The sequence below is a fragment of the Oryza brachyantha genome, chromosome 1 (genome assembly GCF_000231095.2).
Source record: "Oryza brachyantha chromosome 1, ObraRS2, whole genome shotgun sequence".
Taxonomy (NCBI): domain Eukaryota; kingdom Viridiplantae; phylum Streptophyta; class Magnoliopsida; order Poales; family Poaceae; genus Oryza; species Oryza brachyantha.
Window position 1 is genome coordinate 17,903,823 of NC_023163.2, and position 25,367 is coordinate 17,929,189.

Here is a 25,367-nt window from a genome sequence, read left to right on the forward strand (position 1 = left end):
TCAGACTTGCCTTCAATATATTATTGAAAACCACCATCAGCTCGTCAGCCATCCATTTTTTCCTATTTTCAGCAATTTCTTCCATAGAGACCTCAAGTCTGCATGTATTTACAAATTAATTCAGCTATCATATTAGGTTATGTTCATGACATTCCAATAGAGTTTAGTACCATTATTCATGTACCTTAATACAATCAACAAAGTAAACTATTTGGGATTTCTTTTTGTATGTAGAAGCTGCACCAGAACATGATATCACTTTTATAATAGTTTGCAAAAAGGGTATGTGCGGCATGTGCTCAGTTCAGTATACTGGCATGTGTCAGCAATCATCATCGACCATTTATACTGTTGTCTCTGAATTGGTTACTGATCCAATATTTCATTTTTCTCTTGCATAGATGAAGGTAAAAGTAAAGAGGCTTTTTATGAACCACGTAGAAAGATTTCCTTTTAGTATATAATGTACATACAGTCTCCTTTACTTTATATGATAGCAATACTAATAAGTAATCAGTTTGAATGAAACCAGGACCCCAGGATTAAAAACAAAACATATACGCCCCAATAAAAATTAAAGACAAACCAAACAGACTTTACTGTAGCTAGGTATATCTGGTCTGTGTAATCTGCTGGCTTGATACAAAGATACTAATCGATTTATACCTGGATGATTACATTTTCCTTGTCTGTAAGGTGAACTGCAAGCTTGCGTAGCCTTCCATTTAAGTTGGAGATATATGTTCGCAGCGGCAATACCTTGTTTCATTTATACTGCAGTAGTGAAATAGCTTGCCTTTTCACTATACACTATCATGCTCCTCATGGAAGTACTCTTACTTCCACCAGTTAAGTATATAACACTGAATTTGACTATCTGATAGTTAACCTACAAAATACAAGTGATGCTAATAGCTCTTGTTGATATGAACACAACATAGTTAAACCGAAACATACCATCTTTGTGCGGGATATAAGGAACATAGCAGCTCAGTTTGTCACTACTGTCATCTGTGATATTATGTTGGCAAGTTGCCAATAAAAATAGTAATACACTGTAATAAGGGAAAAGCAGGGTTGGGAAATATGGCAAGCAGTGTGTTCAAATAATCAAAATCACAGTTTAACGTATCTAACAAGTTTATGGAAAATCAAATTGGAAAATATATTAACACTTAACTTCTAATGTTCAACATTCACGCAACACAATAGTCGGTAGCAATCAGCAAAACATCTCAATCAAACAAGATCTAGCTATTGCATCCATTGCTCGAGGCACTACATAACTCTAAATTAATAATAATAATATAAGGGCTCGCCACTTTGGCCAGGTCGGAGACGAACCTGGGGATCCATGTAGGGGAAGATGGCAACGAGGTGGTGCAGGAGCACCTCCCGGCGGTGGCCTGCCTCGTCGAAGGTGTGGGCCAGGGAGCAGCGGGAGCGCTTGGAAGGGGTGGTGGTGGTGGTGGGGAGGAGAGAAGGGGAGGGAGGGGAGAAACAGATGAGCTCGTTGGCGAAGATGGAGGACCTCTTGCCGCACACCACGACAGACATGGTGGCCCCCACCGCCCTCTGCCTCGCCGCGCCGCAGATCCGTCCGCCGCTCGTTAGCGTCGTCACCGCACTGCTGCTGGTACTGCTCTTCCCCGCCCACGCCCACATCCACGCGCCCGCCACCAACCATCTGGTAGCCTCTCCGGCCGCCGGCGATCCATGGCGGGGTGGGCTTGGGCTTGGGCCTCGGAGCACGGTGGTGGCGTGCGTTAGACGATACTAAGGCAACTGAGCAACGGCCTTGCCGACGATGGAGGTCCACCCCGGCGACACCACCGTCGGATCCGCACCGAGAGGAAGGAGGACAGCGTCGCCGCCTGAGGTCCTCCCAGCGCCGCCCCGAACCCCTCCAGACGAGGCTGCAGTCCCGCCCGACATCCGCCTCTGGCGTGCCGCCACCGGGTACGCGACAAGATAGAGGAGGAAGGAAGCGACGACTAGAGAAGGAGCAAGGCAACCAAGCAAAGGGGAGCGAGGCAGCAAGAAAGAGGATGGCGACAAGCAGGACGTGCGACGAGCGCACAGCGCAAAGAGACGGAGGAACGATGCATGGCGGGGACGGCCAGCCCCCACACATCCAGCCCCCCATCCCAGATCGAACGGCCAGAAAGAATTCAGCCGACGTGGCCCGCACGACAGGGCTCCTAGCCCGCCAGCTTTAAAGAGTACTACCTCCGTTTCATATTATAAGACTTTCTAGCCTTGCCTAAATTCATCAATTGATGAATGTATATAATTTATATATATGCCTAGATTCATTAGCATCCATATGAATCTAGACAAGGCTAGAAAGTCTTACATTGTGAAACGGAGAAAGTACTAATATTACCATCAATATAAATAAGGTTATATTTAAAATTGAGAAAATCCAGTGTGTGCCACTGACTTTGTCACCTTTCTACGATATGCCATTGAGTTTGCTAAGTTCTACAATATGCCCTCCATTTTGTTGAATCTCTATAGCATACCACTGACGATGGCAGTTTGGATGTTAGCATCTGTTTGAACCGGAGAAAGGACGAATTTGCCCTCGTGACATTTGCTCCTCTATAGCATAGCACTGCCTTTTGTCATTGCCATCTGTGACAGCGAGATGATAGTGGTAATAATTACGTAGAATCAACAATGTGAAAAAACATGATTTAAGAAAATTATGAGAATATATTTTAAATATAAATTATGTATAATAAGTAAATTGTATAGTTGCAAATGAAAATATATGATCTAAAAACTAAACAGAGAAAACAATGTGAAATTTAAGAAAATTATGAGAATATATTTTAAATATACTGCAACCACTTCACAGTAGGTCAAATTGACGCTTCTCATAGCCTGCAGAGCTCAGAAAAAAAGTTCATTAGAAAAACAAAGTTAGGAGAAACTTCAGATGTGCAGTGACTCACATCCAAACAAGAAGGATTTTGGTTCAGCATTGGCTATAGATTGCTGCAACAAGAATTCATCTAGCTAGTATTTTTCATAAACCCAAAGTTGGCCAAAATTCATCCGAATTCAGAACACATGGTACATGCAGTGCAACTTGGCAAAGCCAAGTCTCCTTTTCATGCTCAGCTAGCTACTCAGTTCTAGCAAAGCAGATGGCACTAGCTAAAACAACAGACATTGTAAACAATGTTTTCTGATCACAAAAAAAAAGGAAGACCTTTCGTGATTACTGAGAAGATGATGAGAAGTTGAAGAGACCATCATCTTTTTGCTTATCCTTATGCTTATTGAGAAGATGATGAGAAGTGAGAAGAGGAAGAGGAGGAGGAGGTTTACTTGGGTCTCAGGTGACGATGGTGGTGATGCCGCCAAAGTCACAGGTGCCGCCGATGGCCTTGGTGATCTGCTAGTAGCTGTTGAAGGTGAAGGAGGCGTGGGCGGCCGCTCGGCTGGATCGACCCGCACTCCGCGCTAGAGCCGCACGCGTAGTCCATCACCTCCTGGATGATCAGGTCCAGCACCGTCAGCTTCGCCACGCAGCACAGCGCCGCCTCGCCCCCGTCGGCGGCGGGTACACTATCGGCGGCAACCCACCCCCTCCGCCGCTGCCACTACTGCCACCTCCGCTGCTCCCGCCGCCGGCGGCGGGGTCGGGGATGTAGGCGCCGGCGCCGACGCTGAGGGCGGGGACGTGGCCGCTAGCGCCGACGCTAAGGGCGGACTCGCAAGCGACGGCGCTGAGGATGCAGGTGGCGGCATGGTGCTCTCCTCCTCCATGGCCCGGATCCAATCGAACTGCTTTTTTTCCCTCTATGTGATATTATTTCAGGGAAGGGTATTTTTAGCATTTAAGAAAAGTAAACCCTAAAGATAACTAAAGTCTAACAGATTGTAAACGGTGGTGGTATGCTATAGAGATTTAGTAAAATAGAGGGTATATTGTAGAACTTGACAAACTCAATGGCATATCGTAGAAAGGTGACAAAATCAGTGGCACACAGTGGATTCTCTTTAAAATTTACCACATTACCAAGAGAGTTGTTTAGTGGTACGATAATTTAGAATTATGGAAATTGGACCACAACGATGACAGAGAGTGACACATCGATGCTATTTCTTCCTAGCTCTCATGTCGTGTCCCTAACATATGTGGGTTATGTCTTCCGCTAATATGACTATAAAAATACAAAGTCTAATTCATAACAAAAAATATGATCGTAGGAGTATTCGTTTTATGTTAGACTCTTATGGTTAAATAGAAATGATGTGATTTTTTACAAAGTTTTGACTAAATCCTATTTGCATGCAGTGTTAGCCTAAACGGTAAACGCTAGTCGGGCGATTACCCACCGTCTAGCGTTTAAACAGATTAAACGCCATTTAAACGGATTAAACGTTTTAAACGGTTTTTCTACTTTTTGCACAAAAATACATGATCTAAAATAAATATTCAATGCATCACGTGTTTTGTTCTTGATTCTAGAAGCAACAAATGTGAGAATGATATGAGGCATACCTTATTTTGCTCTAGAAATGTGAAACATTCAAGAAAATGTAACTCCCATGTCCAAAAACGCTCAAACAGTAAATTTTTTTGGCTCTCGCCCTGCCTAGCGCGACATGCGTTCTAGGCTATGAAGTTTTCGTTCGCCGAATCAGCGTTTACTCCTCTCTCCCACCGTCTAAACGGGCTGAATAGCATTTCATTTAGCCCGTTTAAACGGTTTCGGCCCGTTTAACCGGTCGGACCATTTAAATCACTGTTTAGGCCCTAAACGAGACAGTTTGCCTCCGTCTACCGTTTAGACGCCGTTTAAACGGTCTAAACGGCCATTTAGGCAAACACTGGTTGCATGTAATCTTCAGATCAACTTATTGGTTCTGATTTGAGGTGCAATTACAAAAGTGTGATGATGATGATGATAAGGAACTCATTCTTAACGCATGTAGAAGCATGGAGATTACTTCATGCAAGTGTTCGCCTATTTTGGATAGAGATTTAGTAATAGACTTACTTACAGTGTATCTTCTTTCTAGTTTGGTGTCTTCAGCGATGAAAAATCTTTTATATGTGTGTTCATAATAATCTAAAAGTCAAGGCTGAAAAATAAACAACGATGAAAAAACATTAAAATTAACTCCAAATTTAAGGTTGAAAATTTAAATTTTTGTTTATAAGTATAAGCAAGAGTCAAAAGATAGGGCATGTCTGCCGAACCAATAGTCTAATACAATGAGGATAAGCATTTTACCACAACAATTACCTTGATGAGAAACATCCTGTTTCACCTTATGAAAATGGCAAAAAACTTCAAAGTCACGATGTAATTTACCTAAAGGACTTGAATTAGCCTTTTTGAAACACAAGATATCAGTGAAAGTAGAAAACCTAGACTTCTGATTATATTTGGCATAGAAGTTGGATCTACATCATGCTCATTACTCTATTGGTATTAAGCTTTCTTGGTGGATCTTTCCTCTGTTATTGGGGTTCTACAGCCAGAGGAGCAACGATCCATTCTGCTATTTTCTGAGGAAACGGGGGTCCATCCCTTTATATATGCAACATTAGGATTCCTCATAAGTCTAATCTAGTTGGCACATTATACCATCGTTATGGATCTTTCATGTCCGACAATACTGGCATTGCCTCATCTTACATGTGAATGCAGCAAGTAAATAGGTAGTAGATCAGATAATGCAACAACTAACTTATGCAGATATTAAACAGATCAAAATTGTCAAGGTCATATCCAACCTTTTGTTTTACAGAGGATATACTGAGTTATTGACCATTCAAGACAGGCCCAACCAGACACCATTTCTTAATGCATTAGGTACTGAATGTGTTACGTGCATTAGGTACTTAAGTCACATAAATGATAAATTTAACAGTTGCCATTTAAAAACAAGCCCTAAATGTTTTTTTTTGGCAAAGTTCAACAATAACACCAGAAAGGGAATTTCATGTACAATGATTGGACACAAAATAATTGATAGTACAGAAGTAATCACAAAGTGCCAACTGTGAAGCAGACATAAGATAACAATAAAAGATGGTTTTGTTAGTAATTGAATTCTAATGCTTACCTTCGCTTCTATTTGCCTTACCTAAGGTTTCACTTTATATCCAGAAAAACTCACAACTTGACACTGACCATACAATGAAATGTTTATCTCCTCAAACCAGCTCTTGATCCTTAACTGGTGGAAGTTCAAGTAGGATTCTCCACATCAATGGGACTGTCACTTTTCAAAGATTTCATGCTAACTAGTATGTCATATGTTGTATCATCGGGCATAATTCCCCTTTCAAGCATATCATCATGCAACTGGAACGCTTCTTGCAGCTTTCCATCACGGATGTATCCGTTTATCAACATGTTATAAATCAAAACATTAGGGCGAATATCTAACCTATTCATTTCATCCAATAATTTCCTAGCACCATCAACGTCTCCACTGCGGCAAAGGCCATGTGTTAATGCTGTGAAAGTAATATGATCAGGAATATTACCCTTTGCCATCATCTCTGAGTACAGTTTCAATGCAAAGGTTACATTGCCCTCTTTTGAGAACCCATCAATTAAGGTAGTGTACGTTGCTGTATCAATAGCAATTCCTTCTTTGATAATTTTCTCATAGAATCTCAAAGCTTCTTCCATCATTTTCAAATTCTTGTACCCTGTAATAAAACTGTTGTAGATGGAAATATTTGGTAATAAACCATCTTTCAGCATAAAAACAAGAAATTGTAGTGCATATGACATATTCCCCTCTTGGCAAAACCCATTTATTAAGGAATTATATGCGGCAATGTCAGGTCGAAGGCCTTTGCACCTCACACCATTTAGCAGCTTCAGTGCCAGGTCACAGCAACTGGTCTTACAATATCCATGAATGAAACTGGTATATGTTATTATGTTGGGAGGTATACCTTTTTCACACATCTGCTGATATATAACAAATGCTGAGCCCATCATGCCACCTTTTATAAATCCATTGATGATACTATTGTATGTCATTGCAGTTGGAACAAAACCTTCACTTTCAAATCTCTTCAGCATCTCACCAACTTCACAAACTCGACCAACCATACAGAGACCATTTATGAGAGTGTTGTATGTATAATCATTGCAAGAAACCCCATTCTGTTTCATGTCATCAAGGAGAGCATAGGCCTTGTCAAAAGCAGCCTTATTGATATGCCCTTTCATCAGAGTTGTGTAAGTGACAACATTGGGTGTGAGTCCTTTTTCAGGCATCTCAGTGTATAGCTTCATTGCTTCATCCATGCACCCATTCACACAATAACACAACAACAAGCTGTTGTACGTCACCATAGATGGTTCCACTCCTGTTTGATTCATCTTTTCCCACAAATTAAGCGCTTCACGGAGTTTGCGATGCTGGCAGAGCCAGTGAATTAGTATATTGTATGTGAAGACATCTGGTATCCCAGAATCAGACATCTCCTCGAACAAGTTTACAGCATCTTTCCACCATTTATCATTCAGAAGGCCCTTGATAACCATATTGAACTCATATGCGCTTGGCAACAACCCATGATCTCTCATCTGGCGACACAGCTCATAGGCTTTCTCTGGCATCCCCTCTTCAGTACAACCTCTGATTAGCACCGTATATGTTATATTGTTTGGCACCAGACCATCCCTTGTTGTCTCCTCAAATATATCCAGCGCTTTCCTAACCTCTCGTTGCAAGCAATAGCCATGCATCAATGTTGTTGCAAGAACCACACTCATTTTCTTCCCGGTGGCCAGCAACTCATCCTTAATGTGTAGCGCCTCCTCCATCCTCCCTTCCTTCACAAGCACATCCACAACAGAGTTGTACGTGAAGTCCCATGGCACGAACCCCGCATCCTGCATCCTCCTCAGCACCAGCAGTGCACGGTTGGCATCACGAAGCTTACAGAGGGCCACGATAGCGACAGAGTACACACGCTGGTCGGGCTCGATCTCAGAACCAGGCATTTCGTCGAACAGCCTGACCGCGTCACAGTACATCCCTTCCTTGAAGCAAGCGCGCATCACCACGTCGAACATCCACGCGTCCAGGGGGTGCCCCTTCCCCCGCATCTCGGCGAGCAGCGCTAGGGCACGCGCGGCCGACGCGCTCCGCGCAGTAACGCCGAGGAGATCGGTGCGGGACTTGGCGTCCGGGATGACCCCGCGGGCCTCCATCGTGGCGTAGGCGGCGGCCGCCGCGCCAGCGCGTCCGGACCGGCATAGGGAGGCGAGGAGGCGGCTGAGGAGCGCGGTGGCGTGCGGTGACTTGGGCCCGTCGGCGGCGGAGAGGACGGCGTCGACGAGCGCGTCCGGCGCGAGGCGGGCGTCGAAGGCGGCGGACTTGAGCAGCGGGTACGCGCGGGAGTGGGAGGACGGGGAGGTAGCGAGGATGGCGCGGAGCGCAGAGGAGAGGTCCCTCACCACGGCCGGGGCGCGCGCGGCGGGGCGGCGGTTGGTGAAGTGGGCCGAGAGCGGCTCGCGCGGTCGGGACGCGGACGCGGCGGCAGCTTCGGCTTCGGCGTCGGCGGGGTCGTTCGAAGCCGCGGCCGTGCAGTACGGGCGCCAGGAGAGCGGTCGCGAGGCGGCGGCAGCGGCGGCGCTGAGCCGCGGCGGGCGCATGGTGTTCGTGGGGAGGGAGGAGGTGTGGAGTGAGGGTTTTTTGGGTTTGTGGGCACACGCAAACACGACCGCTGCCGCGGAACTGCTGCACACGAACACGCAACGCAAACTCCCAACTCTCAGATCTCTGCCTAAAAAAAAAAAAAAACTTTCGAGTTATTGTTTTGTTTCTGTGTTTTTCTAACTCTAAAATTCTTAGAAGTCTAAGAGAGTACACTAAGTAACTATCAAAATTATCACATGCTTATATTGATGATTGGGAAAAGGGGAGAAAAAATGAAATATAGATTTCCAGCATATGTGCAGAAAAAGAGACTTTAAGACAATATGTACATGAGAAATAAATCATGTATAATTGTATAGCAGGTGATCATAGATTAAAATATTGAGTGTATGAGAGGCGATCATATATTAAGAGATGAATCATAAGTATACTATTATATAAATATATGATTATGGTATGAGAGATGATCCTATATCAACAATGTAACCATGTAAGTATATGTTTATATATAGAGCATTTTTCATAGAAACCAGTGGTATTTCTGCTATCTTCTCAAGGATAATAAAATTACTCATATATATAACTATTATATAAGTTAGCTCATATGAAAAGATTTTGAAACCACCTATCAGCTCTTCTATTAACATGGCTCTAGCAATAGCAAGGTTTTAGTTTTGAGACTGTTTTCGACGTAAGAGTGCCGGCTCGCCAAAAACCGATAGCTTTCATAAGGAAACTAGCTAAAATTGACCCCTGGTGGCTTTTAGAAAACCGATCGAAAATGTAAACCTTGAGCCTTAGGGTGAAATTTTTTGTTCATATTGGAGGCCAAAATAAAAGGATTAAGGGCGCGTTTGAAACCAACCAAAGAGGAACATTTTTTTCTCTTTTTCTATGCGCACGCTTCCCAAGTTATTAAACGGTGTATTTTTGAAAAAAAAAAGTTTTATATGAAAGCTGTTTTAAAAAATCAGATTAATTTATTTTTCAAGTTTGCAAAAGCTAAAACTCAATTAATCATGTGTTATTGGCTTTCTTCGTTTTACATGCGCTGATTAGACAAGTTGGACACGTCAACCTCGACCGCGCCCTAAAAGCCACTTCAGTTTAATCCTTAGGGCAAAAAATGAGCCATCAAACATAACCTCTTTGCAGAAAGATTAAGCAAATCGATTTTTGACAGTCGAAAGGTGAACTCATGAAGGTCGGATCCAAATCAACAATCCGCATGATATCAGTCAAATGCTGTGATACCTCAACATTCAACGTTACTACAACTTATGCCAAGGGCAAAGGGGACAGTGTGGAAGAAGCTTATCTACACTGCTCAGATCTGCGTCGGAGTTTCACTGATACATGCTGGACCATCGTGCTTGCGCTGTCCCTTTCATGATTCCCCCGCCAATCAATCGACCTTAACTACTCTAGCCCTATGAAGTTGAACTTGCACCGCTGCGGGAAATTCACTCCAATTCGCAATTGGGATGGTTGCAAGTTTGCACCACAGCCATTAGTTTCGGAGAGTAGATGGATCATACCCAAGAACCATCCCGGCTTTAGAGGGAGTAGCACAGGCAACAACCGGTCAATGTGTTTTTCTGTGTACCATCATTTGCCAACTGGTTGAGCGCCACTATGTTTCGCCAAACAGATAACGCAGCAAAGGCCCCACAACTGCTACACTCAGGCTATTACCGAGCATAGCATACCTGCAACCATAGGTAAGTTTGCAATAACAAACAAATTAGGCAGTGAGGTCTGGACTGTCTGGTTTTTAAAACCAGGGCGTAACATTTCATGTTCTTACATGCTTTGCAATCATGGTATTCCTGAAGTTCATGAGTACCAACAGAGAAGAAAGTTAGAAACTAAAACTTACTGTTGCCTAAGGCTTATCTGATCCGGAAAGTGGAAACTTGATGGAAAAGAATGCAAATTAGCAACCTGAAAAATCATGAATATTGAATGTTATGGTGCTAATTCGTAAACAATTGAAGGGTGTGACATATGTAAAGTAGTCAATAAACCCATACCTCGCGAGGGGTGAAAAATCGTAAGCCCATCTCTTTCAGCAAAGAAATTTCAAGGTTCTCTTTGGAAACTTGTTTGAGGTTCTGTAATTTAAAGAAGGTAATAGAAAAAGGAAATAGTAATCCTGAGAATTCAGATTAAGAGGCAACACCATGGGACAGATGAAAAAGTTGTATGTGATGAGCCTTACATTGGACGTAGCTAATAAAGAACCTGTCCCTTTCACATAGCGATAATAACTTTTGGTAAAACAACAGCATCGCCTTGATTCAGGGTATACAATATCTGGCAAACAATCAAGGAACCACTACGTTCAACATGATTAGAACGCAATGTCAAAGTGTTCAAAGAATAAATAATAGTAAAATATCATTAAATGAATGAGGCACGAGCCTCAAATCATGAAAAAGGATACCCATAGCACTCCCCCACCGCTCAATCAAGTTTAGTGGGACTACATAATCTTGAAAAACAGTTTCGCTTGGAGTGCATCCATCAGACCCATTAACTACATAACACAGAGTAGCATTAAAATACACAGTTAATCTTCCCATTCAAATGACATCCTGGTAATTATGTAGGCTTCTTGAACTTACAGTTAGAAATGGTGCCTGAAAAATCCTTCCCGTCGATATTCAGGTTTCTTGTTTCAAGAAAGTCATTTATTGGTTTGCACACTAGTTCCATCTCATCTTCATTCTGGTTATACCTATTGTGACCATCCCTTACCAATGTCAAGAATGTGGGTGTCCGAAGCAGCTTGCTGTTGTCTGATGGATTTTGAAAACTCATAGGTTCTTGTTTCGCCTGTAGATAAGGTATTAAATAAATACCGAGTTGCTTGGATCAAGAAAAAATAAACTATTGAAGAACAGAGTGTATTTTATCCAGTACTTTTTAAATCGGAAACTCAATTGCATGATTCTCTGTTTTGTAGATACAACAAGCTGTTTGAGTGTTTTCCTATTGTTTTTTTATTTTTTTTCTTCTCCTTTTTTCCTTTTAAGCACTTCGGCAAGTACCATCCTTTTACCAATCCTAAGCAGCAACCCCCCAAGTCATCCCTTGCCATTTGCACAGTTTGTGAACTATGGAAGTGATGAACAAATGTAATGGTAACAACATTAAGACTTGTGCCATATTATGTCTTACAAAGTCAAGTGATGGATTACATTAAACAACATAGGATCCTCCAGAAATCTTACCAGACAAAAATAACGAGGTCTAGAATATGGGATACCAAACTGTAATGGGCTTAGGATGAATTCTTGTGTATTGAAATTGAGATCGGAAAGAACCTCTAGTAACTGGTCATGTGTATCAGACACCTGTCATAAACATAGGGCTTACACATTGTCAAAGCACTATAGTCAAGGATAGTGCTGTAAAGAAACCAAAGGTTATACTAACCTCAAATCCGACTACATTTTCCACAAATAGCATTTGTGGAGGAAAGCTCATATTTTTCATCAGGTTAAGAATCTTTATGAATGATAATGCTCGAGCATCAGATGAATGCTTCTGAAGTCCTACATTGTACTCCATCCATCAGTAAAATTCAAAAGGCAATCAGATAACATTGAAAGAAAGCTACTCCAGAAGAAAACCTTGCCGTGTGTATGGTTGACATGGAGGAGAAAGAAGCCATGCATGTGCCTTATACTTGTCTAGATCCCTAGCAGTGAGTGTTTGAATGTTTCCCTGTAGTTAGATAACGGTGATGTGATTGAGATAATGACATTGTTAAAGACTTAGACAATTCAATACAAGAACTATCATGCAAGTAGAACAATAAGCTCATTCTGCAGGAACAGGTTAGATGAACCAGAGAATGACTGCATGAGCATGAGGAAGGCAAATGACAAACTGTTCCCTTGACATTTAGGTGTGCAATGGTGATGGACACGAATTCACAAGAAACCAACTAGATTGTAAGCAACATTGTGGACAGTTTAAACAAATACATCAATATAGTCTACTAATGGAGATCCGTAAATCGGCATTCCCTCCTATGCTCTGAGCTCCAGTATCAGCTGCTCTGTGAGTTCTTACTTCTGTGATGAAGTGTCGTCACCAATCCTACAATTTTTTCTCTGTGGACCGAGGTGAAAGGGGTTCAATCTAAACACAACATAAATTGTGGAAAACTTACAACCATACTTCCTTAGAAGCCTAGTTACAGTGCCTAAACATCTGATCGAGCATTTTTAAGTTCTGAACCCTCACTTCTCTTCGCCTTTGCAGTTGGCGCAACACTAATAGAGAAATACCATGTTCTATGCTAAATCCTAGCCGGACCAAATCGATACTGTCCAAACTAATCACAAGCTTAGAAGCGTTTCCCCTAGGTTCCAAACCCAGTATACCGCGAAGCGATTCAAGCGGAAACGGGCCGCACCTGGCACGGACGGTGACCGAAGTTGAGCTCGTAGACATCGTTGGCAACGTCGTTGATGTCGAATGCCTCCACCACCTCGGCCCGCACGCCCGACGCCGCCAGCGAGTACCTCTGCGGGTGGGCCGTGGGAGGCGCCAAAACCCTAGCCGCCGTTAGACCAGTGTGGGCAAATTCGGTGTGTGGAGGTAAGAGAGGAGTTTGGGTGTTACTACCATCCCGCCGATGCCGCTGTAGAACTCGAGGACTTTCCATGGGGCCGCAGTCTCCATCGTCTCCGGCGGCGGCGACTGTGCCGGCTTGCTGCTCTGGAGTCTGGAACTGGAAGCCCTTCCGCGGGCGCGCTGCAACCAAACAGAATGGTGCCAGGCCCAGGCCCAGGCCCAGGCGCAGCACCATCAAAGGTTCAACCATTGGTATTTTCTCTCTTAGACTATTTGTCCAGGTGTCAATCAATTCAGCTGCACGTTTTTACGGCATTTACGGTGGAAGCCACGTCAATTGAGTGGTATCAAGTGTCACATAGGCTGAGATCCAGATCATTTATCTATAAAATAGTCTTCCTATGACACGACTAATTTTAGTTGTTACTTCAGGTTTATATGTCAACCCTTAATATGCTTACTTTAAACCCTTGTGTTTTTTTTAATTTATGTCAAGTCTAATATTTTGTATCTAGCCCCCTAAATCGGAAACAAATATAAAAGATAGTATTATTTACCTTCTCTTATATTTCTCCCTGTCCATCTGTTAGCGCCAGATTTTGACGTCAACACCCTCCCTCCGATCGCTCTCTATCCCTCATGTCGAATTGTCCCGCCATGGTGACATGCTCCACCCGACGCCGTTGACCACTACCATCTCCCCTTCTTTGGCCACTATCACCCACCCGAGGCCTCCTACCCCATCGACTAGATCAAGCAGGTAGCACATATGAGAGCAAGGTGGGTTGGTGTGGCTCACAAGGCGATGGGCTCGAAGGCATAAGCTTTGTGAGGAGATGGCAACATTTGTGGCTTCCCAAGCTTCACGAGGAGGCAACGATTCTTGCTGACAAGCTCGTTGGATCATAGCCTCGAGCTACAAACAGCAGCACTAAGCATCATGGATCTACGTGTCGAGGGCCAGCAGAGGTTTTGTCCTTGGATCTAGGCAGTGTGGGTGGCGGAGTTTGGAGCAGTCTAGATCTACGTGTCATGATTGATGAGCTCGTGGTAGCGCAACCATGTGGGTCTAGGCAGTATGGGCCCATAGAGCTTTGGGCGGCGAACGAAGCAGGGGAGCCAGTAGAGCTCGAGGGCAACAAGGATTGATGCAGTGAGGGCCCCTAATATGTTGTTTCGAATATGGTGTGCATATGCATGCTAGGGGAGGAACAAGCATAGAAATTTCCATTTTTGGGTGAGGCTTTGCGCAGTGGCGAAGCTAGGAGAGAAATATGGAGGTGCACTACTATCACAGTATCACATATGAATAACATAATAAAGTTAAACACGCACTATTTGTAGCAAAGCAGTCAAGTTAAAAAAATAAAAAAAAAAGAATAGCACTGTATCAGCACATTTTATGTAATTTGCATTAGTAATGAGATAGATATTCAGAAGGATTATTTTTAATTTTACTCTTGTGTCGCAACCCTAACCAAGAGTCATGTAATCTAAATAATCATAACATATGTTTTCAATTATAGGAGTTTACTTGTGACAAATCAAATTAATCACTAAAAAATAAGAGCGCACTGCATAGAGGAGATACAAAATGTCCTTGCTTGTTAGCCTGATGACTTGACCTGATCGTGGAGAGGTGGAGCTTGGAGGCCACGGCGCAGCGGCTGCGAGCGGCCCGCGACCGACATCGATTAGCAAAGGCGGCGGCCTCCACCTCCATAGTTCTTGTAGTCTGTAGAATCGGCAAGAGGACGGTTTGGAATTTGGAAATCGCGATGGGCAGGAGAGAGACCAACACCAGCAGCGAGCAAAAGGAAAAGAGAAGACGAACCGTCGCTATTCGGATGGGGCGTGCGACATCGAGGAAAAAGGAAAGAGAAGACATGTCCAGCGCAATCCTTGGAATCTTTTGTTATCCTAGCTTAAAGCCTGTAATGTGATTTTGTGGACCAAAAATTAATGGCCATTAGGCCAAATGCCTGTTTAGTTTGACATTTCAGCATGCAAATGGGCCACGAGCAACCTGGTTTTTGGCCCAGGGGGTGCATACAATTGGGCCAAGGAGGATGCACATGTGGTGGATACTAGATACTAATAACTAAAACAAATTTGGACTGGGCACCCCCTGTGGTCTATTGGGCCTCACCCCTGGCTTTGCGTGAATTATTTTTAATCATTCATAAGTTTTCGTTTAAGTATTACTTGTTTTAAGCGAAAAGATAATATTATCACCTTTATTTATTTTTCACATGAAATGCTAGCACCTCATCTAAATGATATGGCACTAGAGAAAAATAACCATGCTATAGTCATCTGCCTCCTCACTTCGTATGTTACACAGATGGGTTGTCTAATCTATTGTCATTATTAGTACACCTGCCGGAGCTATAGGGAGGGCCGTGAGTCGGGCTCATCCTTCTCGTGTAGCAACGGGGAGAGAGAAAAGCAAGAGATGGTAAAGGGCGTCAAGAGACAATGTTGTGTTGTGGCTCGAGCTCAAATAGATCCAACAAGTTTCATTTTTTTCCCTACTGTTGTCACCCCTCTAATTTTCAGAGAGTTCGGTGCCCCCATTGTTTCGTTCAAATTAACTATACACGAAATTAATAAAAAGTAAAACTTTTATATCTGTTCTTATTATCTAAAAGCACGTACTAAAAATAAACTATCATTAAAAAATCTAAAATAAACTCCAAATTTAGATTTAAAAATTCAAAGTTTATCTTATAAGCATAAGAAAAAATCACAGATGCACAATGTCTTAGTAAAAATAATAACATCGTATGTAGCGATAGTCTTGACCACCGATAGAAAGAGAGAACAAGTGGGTAGATGTCACAGTACAGGTGTAAGATAGTGGGAAGATAGACGGCCACAGTCTATGGCAAGTGGTAACAACATGAAAAAAGAAGAGAGGATAAATGATATCATAGCAGAGCAATTTTTCCATCAATGTTGAGTGGTAGATAAAAATAACAAACTAAAAAAATCCTATTGATTTAGGGCATGTTCAATAGTAGAGTCTATTATGGCCACTATCTCAAGCCACGTCAGCAGAAAAAACTCCTCGTACAAAGGATAGTCTCTCAAGCTAACTCTAGACTAATTAATTCCTTATTTGTATTCTATCTAGTCAGCATCTTTAATTAGAATCAGCACACGTACAAAGCAAATTTTATAGATGTCTCCTTGTTTTATACTATAAGAATCGATGTTTTCATAACTCTATGCAAAACAACCAATTTTCTCTCTCCTATCGTTTCTCTTTTACGTTAGCGAGTATGTATCGATAGATACGATAATTATAGCTCTTTATACATGCCCTTAGGTGATAAATAATTAAAGTCATTCAAAAGATATCATTCCGCTATTGAGTGCTAGAAATTGAAAAACAAATCGCACCAACTTGGCTCGGTTCTCGTCGACACGATAACACAAGTCACAGAACCGAGTAAAACACTGGTCTGGCGGCGCCACGCTCGGCCACACCCCTTTGCCCTTGGCCCCACTGCCCCAGCACGCCCGCCTCACGTGACCGCCCCCGCCCTAAACCCGATCCCGACCGCCCATCACTCCCCGCACGAACCTCGAGGCGCCATCCCCCGCACCCCGCCACGCACCCCCACACACAGCGACACACCTATTTCCTCCTCCTCCCCCGCGCCGTCTCCCTCCCCATCCCCCGTCCGCATCCTGGTCAAATCAAATCGAGAGCCCATCTCGCCCTCGCCGTCCTCCTCCCCCTCCCCCGGCCGCCGCGGGCGCCGCGACCTGAGAGCACACACGCCGCCACCACCACCCCGCCGCCACCCGCCATGTGGCGCCGCCTCCAGACCCTAGCCCCGGCCCTGCGCCGCGCCGCGGCGGCACGCGGCGCGGGCCCCTCCCCCGTCGCCCGCGCTGCCCCGCTCTCCACGGCGGCCGCCGCCTTCCGCCGCACCAGTCCTCTCCTGTCCGGTAAGCTCTCCCCGATCCTCCTCGGATCTCGTGTGTTTTTTTTTTTTATTTTGCCCCTGTGGCTGGGGGCGCTGATCGGTCGTCGGTTGGTGGGGGTCTCGCGGGATGGCGGGGCTGCAGGGGACAAGCCGGCGACGGTGGAGGACGTCATGCCCATCGCCACGGGGCTGGAGCGGGAGGAGCTCGCGGCAGAACTCAAGGTGGGAGCGGCTTTTGTGCCCTTTTTTTTTCTTTTGTTGGAGCTTCTTCCGGTTGGAGTATTGCTCTTTTTTTCTTTTGGTCCGTTCTGGAAATGGGATCGTGATTTTGCCGATCTGTCTATGGTTTTCGCAGGGAGAGAAGCGGTTCGACATGGATCCTCCCGTCGGCCCCTTCGGTACCAAGGTGAGGTGTTGGTCCTGGTTGTAGGCTATCCTATTGATTCTGTTGATCTGAATCTGAGATTGTTGCTATACACGGTGGTTCTGTGCTACCTCTAGGTTTATTAGCTCTGAATTCGTTGAAACTGCGAATTGCCAATACTTTGTTAAATTACCTTTGACTAGACTTGCATTGAGCTGCAAAGGAGAATTGTCTAGTTCTAGGTTACACCAATGTGCGCTACTATTCTTCAATGTGCCGATTGTTGTGAAACTTGTAAGGCTCTATGAACCCAATGTGTTTGGTCTCTTTGTTATTGCCTGTCTACTAAAGCTTCGGTAGCTTTTCCAGATTATGGGCTAAACGATTGTTACTAGTTACTCCCTCCGTTCCATATTTTAAGACTTTCTACGTTTGCCTAGATTCATCCATGTGTCAATGTATTTGTTTTGTATATGTGTCTAGATTCATTAGCACATATATGAATCTAAGCAAAACCAGAAAGTCTTATAATCTAGAGCGGGGGGGGGGGGGGGGGGGGATAATATATTGGTGCAAACCATTCTTCCCCCATTGGTAATTTGTCCTGTTATGGCCAGTGGTACGTATGTTATGTGCTTGGCATATATTATAGCAATGTGTTATTTTCTTCTATGAGTAATGCATTGAAGCTGGTGCAGGACACAATATTTGATGAGAGATGCAATGAAGATATAACATATATGCAAGTAATAAACCTATTGATTAATATGCATATAGGTTGGATGCTTTTTCTCCATTCAAACCATTTCTTTGGATATGCCATTTAGTTACATTCTTTTGATTAGCTGGAACACCAAAATAAGCATTAGTTGCTGTGAAATATATCAAGTTTAAGATACACTTTCTTGTGCTGAAACATTGTGAAAGTGGAAATTAGAGACTGAGTAGTGAACATTATTTTGGGAATTTTGCTTTGACCTGCTTCTCTATCTATCCAGCAAACCAATACCCATAACTGTGAACTGTTCATAAGTATTGTTCAGCTGTAAACAGTAAAGTGCATTATGTTATTGCATTTGATACATTGGACTACGAACTTACTGTGCTTATATTCTTAAGTGACGTGATGCAAGGCCTTTTAGTCCTGACACTTTGATTCTTTGTTATGTTGGCTATAATCAGTGGCCCAGATTTGATATGAATTATGAAATCCTGTTTTTCAAGCAGGGATATTTGGATTACATGTTGTAGAATGTCCTTGTATATCACTTAACTGCAATCACCTGATTGATAGTTCTGTTCTAAGAGGGGTGATGTCATATTTTTATCCTGACTATCCCAAGAACATGTGTGTCCGTGCCAAATTTGGTGGGTAATCGAGTTAACTACTAGGTAGTGCCATGTGCCCTTGTGTTCCTTCTAAGGTGTTTCGCTTACCTCTCAGTGTCCCTAAAAAAACGAAGACACTTTCTGTTATGTGATGTGGCTCAACAAGAACCAGCATACATCTCTGGGGCCACATTGGCGCTGTGCCCACCCTACTGTCATGTTCTTGGATGATTTTCTTTTTCGTATTGCCAAGTATTTTGACATTAGTACTATGGAAGGTTTTTCTTTAATCCTGAATGGTTATCATTACCACAAAGACCATACGTAAGTTTGGTCAATTTATAGACTGTGATGTGATCATGTTGCATTTTTAATGAGCCTTTACACAAATCCTGAATCTGTGTTTCATCTGTAAAGAGGTCACCACATATTTGTAAATGAGCATATTTATATACCTGCATGTGTTTGTACAGTACACAAATGTGGTGTGTTTGGGGGAATTGTTCAGTTTCCCATGGTTTGCTCCCTTCTGTGTTATACTCCCTTTTATCCTTGTGACACATCTTACTGTTACTTCTTTCAATTTTTCTTCCAGTCATTTCCCCATGAATGTTTGCTTTTCATTTTAGAAACAGGTTTTTATGTTACTGGCCCACAATTCTTAGTTTGCACTAAACCCATCTTATCCCCATTGGTCTTTTACTGTGTCAAAATTTCACCACTTAACTCTTAGAACCCTGTTTTATGCCCTTTAGCTAGCAATACCTGTCCACTTTACTGCTTTAATCAATCAAGCAAGCCCAGTTTATATCCTATCAGTCACTCGATCTCCTTTGTTCACAAAGTTTCAATAGCTACCTGCATTATGTACAATCCTGATCAGTGATCACCTGCTGCTCTTCACATCCGAAGCGTAGGAGTCAGGAGGCTAGCCATGATGACAGGATCTGGTTTAGTAGTGTGCAATGGACGTGTAATTGAACTTCAATCTGTTCAATTCTAAGATGTAGAATTTTGTTAGTGAGAATTTTTGTGGATGAAAACCTGTACTTTTTTGTGCAACCATGACATACAGATGAAGAGGAAAGCAATGAAGCAAAATACAGGTGGGACCATGATTTATTCTTCTTAACAGTTTCTTTCTTGCCTGTACATCAAGCTTTAGGTCCTTTCCTTAATTTCCTTGACTTTGCGTGTGAACGCTTTGGTCCTTGGACCTCCTGAAACACAGCCACAATGGGTAACAGCCTAACAGGAAACAGATTTGCAGCAAGAGATGCCAATAGATTGCACAATCCCAAGTATTCCCAACTGCTTTTAGCCTGTGACTGACTCACCATGACCATTCACCCCTACTTACTTCTGCTGCTATTAAGTCTTTTGAATCTGTTGCAGCAGGTTACACGTTTTTTTTTGTGTGTGGCTGGGGAATGGGTATGACCTATCCATGTTGATTAAACATGGGTGGTTTAGATTGAGGGCCTGAGGGGGATGATTTGCACTGATTGTGATTTGTGATAGCTTTTAGGTGTTGAAATTTCAACTTTGGAGCTGTTCTTTTAAATTGGCTGCAAGGATGATGCTGGATCTGAACTTCGATGCATTAGTCTCTTCATTTATATTGCAGCATCGTTTGAGCACTCTGTCATATTGTTCATCAATTTGCTTTGGTGTTACCTGCAGGAGGCACCAGCTGTCATTGAATCCTATTATAACAAGAGGATAGTTGGTTGTCCTGGTGGTGAAGGAGGTCAGTCAGTGTTGACTTGGCTCAGTGAAAACTCTAAACGGCTAAATATTATGCAATACTGGTATTAACAGATTCTTTTGTTTTTGTTTTTACTTTTTTCATTTACAGAGGATGAGCATGATGTCGTATGGTTCTGGTTGAAAAAAGATGAACCACATGAGTGCCCAGTTTGTTCACAATATTTTGTGGTATTGAACTTTTTTTACATACTACTTTAATTTGTGTATTGAGTAACTGTTTTTCATTGAATATATAACTCACATTGCCAAGCTGTTTTTGGTTCTGTAACGTTCAATTGTTCTTTAACGAACTTTTGTTGGCTACCTTTTGCAGCTTAAGGTAATTGGTGATGGCGGAGATCCAGATGGGCATGATGATGACGAGGACGAGCATCACCACTAAGGACGCCCATGCCTCGTGGTTCTGATAATAAGAATTTGATGAGGCAGATGATTTGATTTGCACTTTTTAGCACCAGACTGCTCTACGGCGTCCTTGTTTATGAATACACACATTTGGCCATCAAGCAGGTGGTAGTTTTTTCCCTAGGGATTTTGTCCAAACAAAAAAAACTTGTCGAGGCTTGACTTGTGCATTTCCTTTGGAGCATCATCGAATAAAAGATGACTGCATCAGTTGCGTTTTTTCTTCTGTTATATCTAATGGCCATCTTGTGTGGTGGACCTTTTTCTATTCAAATCATGCAACAATTTATATTCGGTGCTTAGTGTGAGTCCCTGTTTGCAAACAGCCGCTAACAAGCGTTTTCTAGTGATATCATGTTCTCTTCATGAACATCAGCGCCCTTAAAGATGTCATTATCTTCCGTGATTCTGCATTAGAGCATTCTAACAGCTCATCTATCCTAGATTACAAATTGAGCTTCATATTCTATCATCTATTTTTAGATGTCATCCATATTAGAAAAGAGAATTTTCATATTTGGATAATCTCTCTCTATCCTCTAAAGAGACATTGAGATACAGAGGATGTAATATATGGATGATATGGTGGAGTACAAATAGATATGAAAGATGAAACTACTTTAAATGATTATCTAAATGAAAGATATGATGACTAAATTTAGATAAGCTATTGGAGATGCTTTTAGGCCATGCATGTTTTACTATACTACATATGCCAATAAAAAGAGCGCTCTGTTAAATTAAGCCTCTTTGGAACCAGGTTTTTTTTACTGGAATTAAATTAATTCATGTGAAACAGTAAAATTTTTTGTGCGGGTGTGTTGTGGGGTGCCGCGGGGGGGGGGGGGGGGGGGGGGGGCTTATGTTAGATGCAGCTATTTGCAGAAACTTCACTGTAAAAAAAACTTTCCAAACAACAATCAGCAACTTTATAATCCAAAAATTAACTAAATGCCACAATTAGGAAAACCTAACCTTTTCAAATTCTAAGCTGATGCTTATTAGAATTTTAAGCTTCAGGATTGTAAAATGAGAAAACTCAAACGACATATTTACGACATATGTGTTCATTGTGATCTAAAAGCTAATATTGAAAAATAAATTTTAATATAAAAAACCTCAAAATCATCTTTAAATTTAACGTTGAAAATTTAAATTTTAAACTATAAGCATAACCTGTAGCCAGCCAGAAGACGAGGCATCGCAAGCCGTCCTACCACTGTTTCTTCAAGTTGACCCAGTTTTGCTCTTCGATCTGCAACACCACAGCTCTAATCAAGGGGCATCGAATGGAAAACGGTTTAATTTGCTCTTTTGATCTGCAACCACAACTCTATTCATTGCGCAGCACCGTACGCAGGATACACACACCAACGAGCAACACCTGTACGGTTGCTGGTTGTACAGCATGTGAGAGCGCCCAGCTCCAGCTCCAGCTCCAGCGGCAGGCCTCGATCGATCGCACGCACGCACACGCTGCCTGGCCGCCAGGCGCCAGCCAGCATGACGAAAACATCGGCTCGATCGTTCGGATTGGAATAGGATTCCGGGCGCTTTTGCGCGTCTGATGTGATTGACCTGAGGAGGATCGTAGAGCTCTCCAGCGAGCAGATGCATTGATCGCAAAAGCTTTACATCTCGTGTTTTCGTTTATGTTTATACGAGTATTCTGTTTTTTTAATGCTTATACGAGTATGGGATGATTTTAATTTTTTATCTTAAATTTAGAGTTAATTTAGAGATTTTTCACTGTAATTTATTTTTCATCTCTAGCTTTCTATTCGCTAAGAGCACATATAAAAGTTTTATTCATAAATTATTTTTTATTTATAAATATGTCGTTTTGTTTGTTGTTAAAATAAGTCAAAATTAGACACCTTACTTTCGTTGTCCATAGGTTACCTGTCGCGCAGCCAGCCATGCACGCATGCCAGGGTCGCTAATTAATGAGGGAGAAAAACAATCTTGTTTTAACTTATGCTTATAAGCTATAAATATTAAATTTACAATTTAAATCTAGAATTAATTTTAGAACTTTTCATCAAGTCAAAATTTACAGCTGAAACTCGTATATAAAAATTTTATCTACAAATTATTCTTTTTACCGGTAATAAGAAGTTTCGCTTATACTTATTTTCAACGAAAAGATGATATAAATAAAGCAATTTTATAGGTACCGAGAGACATCAAAATTAAACATTCTTAGCGAGCGTAAAATTGCTTACATAAATAGTGTCGTGTGTTGTGTTTGTTTACGTACGTGTGAACGGTGATGAATGTCGTGTGTTGTGTTTGTTTATGTACGTGTGAACGGTGATGATACAATTTATTATGTGCGTTTTTTTGGCCGGTTTGAGTTTGTTATGATCTGTCATTGCCTCTGCTCAATCGGTTACAGCTAGCTCCTCTAGCCATTATTCCAAAAGGTTAACAACTAGAAGGAAATGCTTGCTATTTTCAACCGGAAAAGAGGGGGGATCGGAGAAGAAATATGCTTCTTGTAGTTCTCTGCATTTCATACCGCTGAGCACCTGCTCTTATTCCATATTTAAGGGTATTGTAAGGTACTACCTGAAATATAGAGTACAGTGCACTGCTAGTATCTAAACTTATCATAATTTATCATTTAGATCCCTAAATTTTGAAAATGCAAATCTAGATCCCGGAACTTTAACAAGTGTGTCATTCTGATCCTAAATAATCACAAGTCCTTCGAAAAACTACTTAGCACCGACGTGGCTGTCACCTCCTCTTTAACCTTTATTGGTCTTTGATGTGTAATTTTAACCACCGTTTTTCTTTAGAGTACAACGATAATTACTATCTAAAAAGATTGTCATACTTTAAAGTACTTGTAACAAATCTGTCCATATTTTATGTTTTCAAACTGAGTATTTTAAGGGTTATTGATTGTCGAAGTTTCAAAATTTTAACCAAATAAAATTAACAGTGTTATATGTTTAAATACAGAGGTAATATCACTCATCTCACTATTTCAGCATTAACTTTTAGACAAAAAAATATATTTCGCTCTCTTGAATTATTTTATCGGAGTACTTAGCCCGGTAAAATACCCTAAACTATTGAAGATGGTTCATTGTACTCTATAGCACTACTTTTGTTTCTATTTATATTAGTTGTAGTTCACACTAAAATTTTGTTAAGATGATAGATGCATTATCACTTATGTCCAGTCGGTCTTTTAAAGTTTATCAATCTGTTTATATAGGTTGGAAGCACCTTAGATTGATTTAAACATCAATATTTTAAGTTCAAGCAAATAGTCATAGAAAAAAATGAAAATATCTTTAAACTTTGGCAATGGTATTAACAATAGTAACAAAGTGAAATAATATTAAGTAGTGAAGTGAACTATTTTCAATAGTTAAGGGGGATAAAATGAGCCAAAAAGTAGTTTAAGAGGTTAAATGGTCTAATCAATTAGTTTGTAGGAGTAAATTGGACTTTCTTTTTCATTTTTAGACTTTCTAATATATACTTTCTCTAACGCTGAGATATTATAAATTAATACTAGAAAATAGGACACGACAGTGCATGCTTTCTCTAAGGATTATAAAGAAGCACTTTTGATTCAGCAGCACAACACATCAACTCATGAAGCATATATATTGTTCGTTATACACTATTGCATTGCAAAATGCTGGCTAGAAAACATCAAATCCGTCCCGGCTAGGAAGGGCCAGGTTTTTCAGGGGCGTTCAATTCAATTCGCTGATGGTCGCAATGACACCACGATATTATTCGCTGTGCCCGCGGAAAATCTCAGAAAAGGGGGCAAGGATCCCCACTATGGCGAGCTGATGCCCTAACCAGTGAAGTGTATTCCCTCTGTGTTTAATTAGGAGAGACTCACTAGCCGATCAAAACATGTTTACGTTTAACCTCTCCACCATTGTGTTCTAGATTTCATGTAGAAATTTTTTGGTTGTACCAAAATCTTAGAATCATCTTATGAAAAAAAACGGGTGATAGTTTTCAGACAAATTTTGTATTCAAAACAAGAAATGTTGGCAAAATTGTAAGCTAAACTATGGCTGCGTTCGGCGGAGAGGGTATAAGTTAACTTATCCTTAGCACGGAAAACATAGTAATTGATTAGTACATAATTAATTAATTATTAATTATTAAATAAAATATAAAATAGAGTAATATGATTTTTTAAAACAACTTTCCTATAGAAATTTTTTATAAAAAATACACCGTTTAACCATTTGGGAAGCGTATGCGCGGAAAACGAGGAGGGCTTAGTTAACTTATGCCCATGGCGCCGAACGCGGGCTAACAAGTTTAGT

The 25,367-nt window shown here is 41.8% G+C and overlaps 3 protein-coding genes across 17 annotated transcripts; 1 reads left to right on the forward strand and 2 right to left on the reverse strand.

The window, feature by feature from the left end:
- Positions 1-12: 12 nt before the first annotated feature.
- Positions 13-8,695, reverse strand: LOC107303481 (pentatricopeptide repeat-containing protein At3g54980, mitochondrial-like). Of its 13 annotated transcripts, none has more exons than XR_005811319.1 (5): positions 6,094-8,695; positions 5,268-5,336; positions 5,023-5,103; positions 667-889; positions 13-98 (listed from the first exon to the last, which is right to left on the reverse strand). XR_005811319.1 is itself a non-coding variant. In XM_015837957.2 (1 exon), exon 1 carries the CDS (start codon positions 8,652-8,654, stop codon positions 6,219-6,221), a length of 2,436 nt encoding a protein of 811 aa, XP_015693443.2. In that variant the 5' UTR covers positions 8,655-8,695; the 3' UTR covers positions 5,959-6,218. The 13 variants fall into 13 exon arrangements, 1 of the variants encoding a protein (XP_015693443.2); XR_005811325.1 differs by lacking the exons at positions 13-98; positions 667-889 and adding exons at positions 2,320-2,889; positions 3,340-3,813 and having other exon boundaries at positions 6,115-8,695; XR_005811323.1 differs by lacking the exons at positions 13-98; positions 667-889 and adding exons at positions 2,320-2,637; positions 3,340-3,813.
- A 1,105-nt stretch (positions 8,696-9,800) lies between these two features.
- Positions 9,801-15,132, reverse strand: LOC102707736 (tRNA (cytosine(38)-C(5))-methyltransferase 2). Of its 3 annotated transcripts, XM_015832817.2 has the most exons (13): positions 15,083-15,132; positions 14,874-14,983; positions 13,300-13,428; positions 13,088-13,198; positions 12,297-12,390; positions 12,100-12,218; positions 11,895-12,017; positions 11,286-11,496; positions 11,105-11,197; positions 10,880-10,974; positions 10,692-10,772; positions 10,538-10,602; positions 9,801-10,367 (listed from the first exon to the last, which is right to left on the reverse strand). In XM_015832817.2, exons 2-13 carry the CDS (start codon positions 14,937-14,939, stop codon positions 10,292-10,294), a joined length of 1,263 nt encoding a protein of 420 aa, XP_015688303.1. In that variant the 5' UTR covers positions 14,940-14,983; positions 15,083-15,132; the 3' UTR covers positions 9,801-10,291. The 3 variants fall into 3 exon arrangements, with proteins under 3 accessions (XP_015688303.1, XP_015688302.1, XP_015688304.1); XM_015832816.2 differs by lacking the exon at positions 15,083-15,132 and having other exon boundaries at positions 14,874-15,082; XM_015832818.2 differs by lacking the exon at positions 15,083-15,132 and having other exon boundaries at positions 9,803-10,367; positions 13,806-14,941.
- A 1,919-nt stretch (positions 15,133-17,051) lies between these two features.
- LOC102707907 (putative cytochrome c oxidase subunit 5b-like) lies at positions 17,052-21,347 on the forward strand. The gene is made up of 6 exons (XM_006644297.3): positions 17,052-17,208; positions 17,329-17,408; positions 17,542-17,592; positions 20,563-20,629; positions 20,738-20,817; positions 20,963-21,347. The coding sequence occupies exons 1-6, from the start codon at positions 17,067-17,069 to the stop codon at positions 21,029-21,031; spliced, it is 489 nt and encodes a 162-aa protein (XP_006644360.3). The 5' UTR covers positions 17,052-17,066; the 3' UTR covers positions 21,032-21,347.
- Positions 21,348-25,367: the final 4,020 nt, after the last annotated feature.

Coding starts and splice junctions, on each gene's coding strand:
- LOC107303481 (XM_015837957.2), bottom strand. CDS start 8,654: ATGCGCCCGCCGCGGCTCAGCGCCGCCGCTGCCGCCGCCTCGCGACCG.
- LOC102707736 (XM_015832817.2), bottom strand. CDS start 14,939: ATGTCGGTCGCGGGCCGCTCGCAGCCGCTGCGCCGTGGCCTCCAAGCT. Junction 13,429..14,873: donor CTCCACCTCTCCACGATCAG/GTCAAGTCATCA, acceptor GTTTGGTTGCAG/CGCGCCCGCGGAAGGGCTTC. Junction 11,497..11,894: donor GACCTCGTTATTTTTGTCTG/GTAAGATTTCTG, acceptor CCTTATCTACAG/GCGAAACAAGAACCTATGAG.
- LOC102707907 (XM_006644297.3), top strand. CDS start 17,067: ATGTGGCGCCGCCTCCAGACCCTAGCCCCGGCCCTGCGCCGCGCCGCG. Junction 17,209..17,328: donor CACCAGTCCTCTCCTGTCCG/GTAAGCTCTCCC, acceptor GCGGGGCTGCAG/GGGACAAGCCGGCGACGGTG. Junction 20,818..20,962: donor TTTGTTCACAATATTTTGTG/GTATTGAACTTT, acceptor TACCTTTTGCAG/CTTAAGGTAATTGGTGATGG.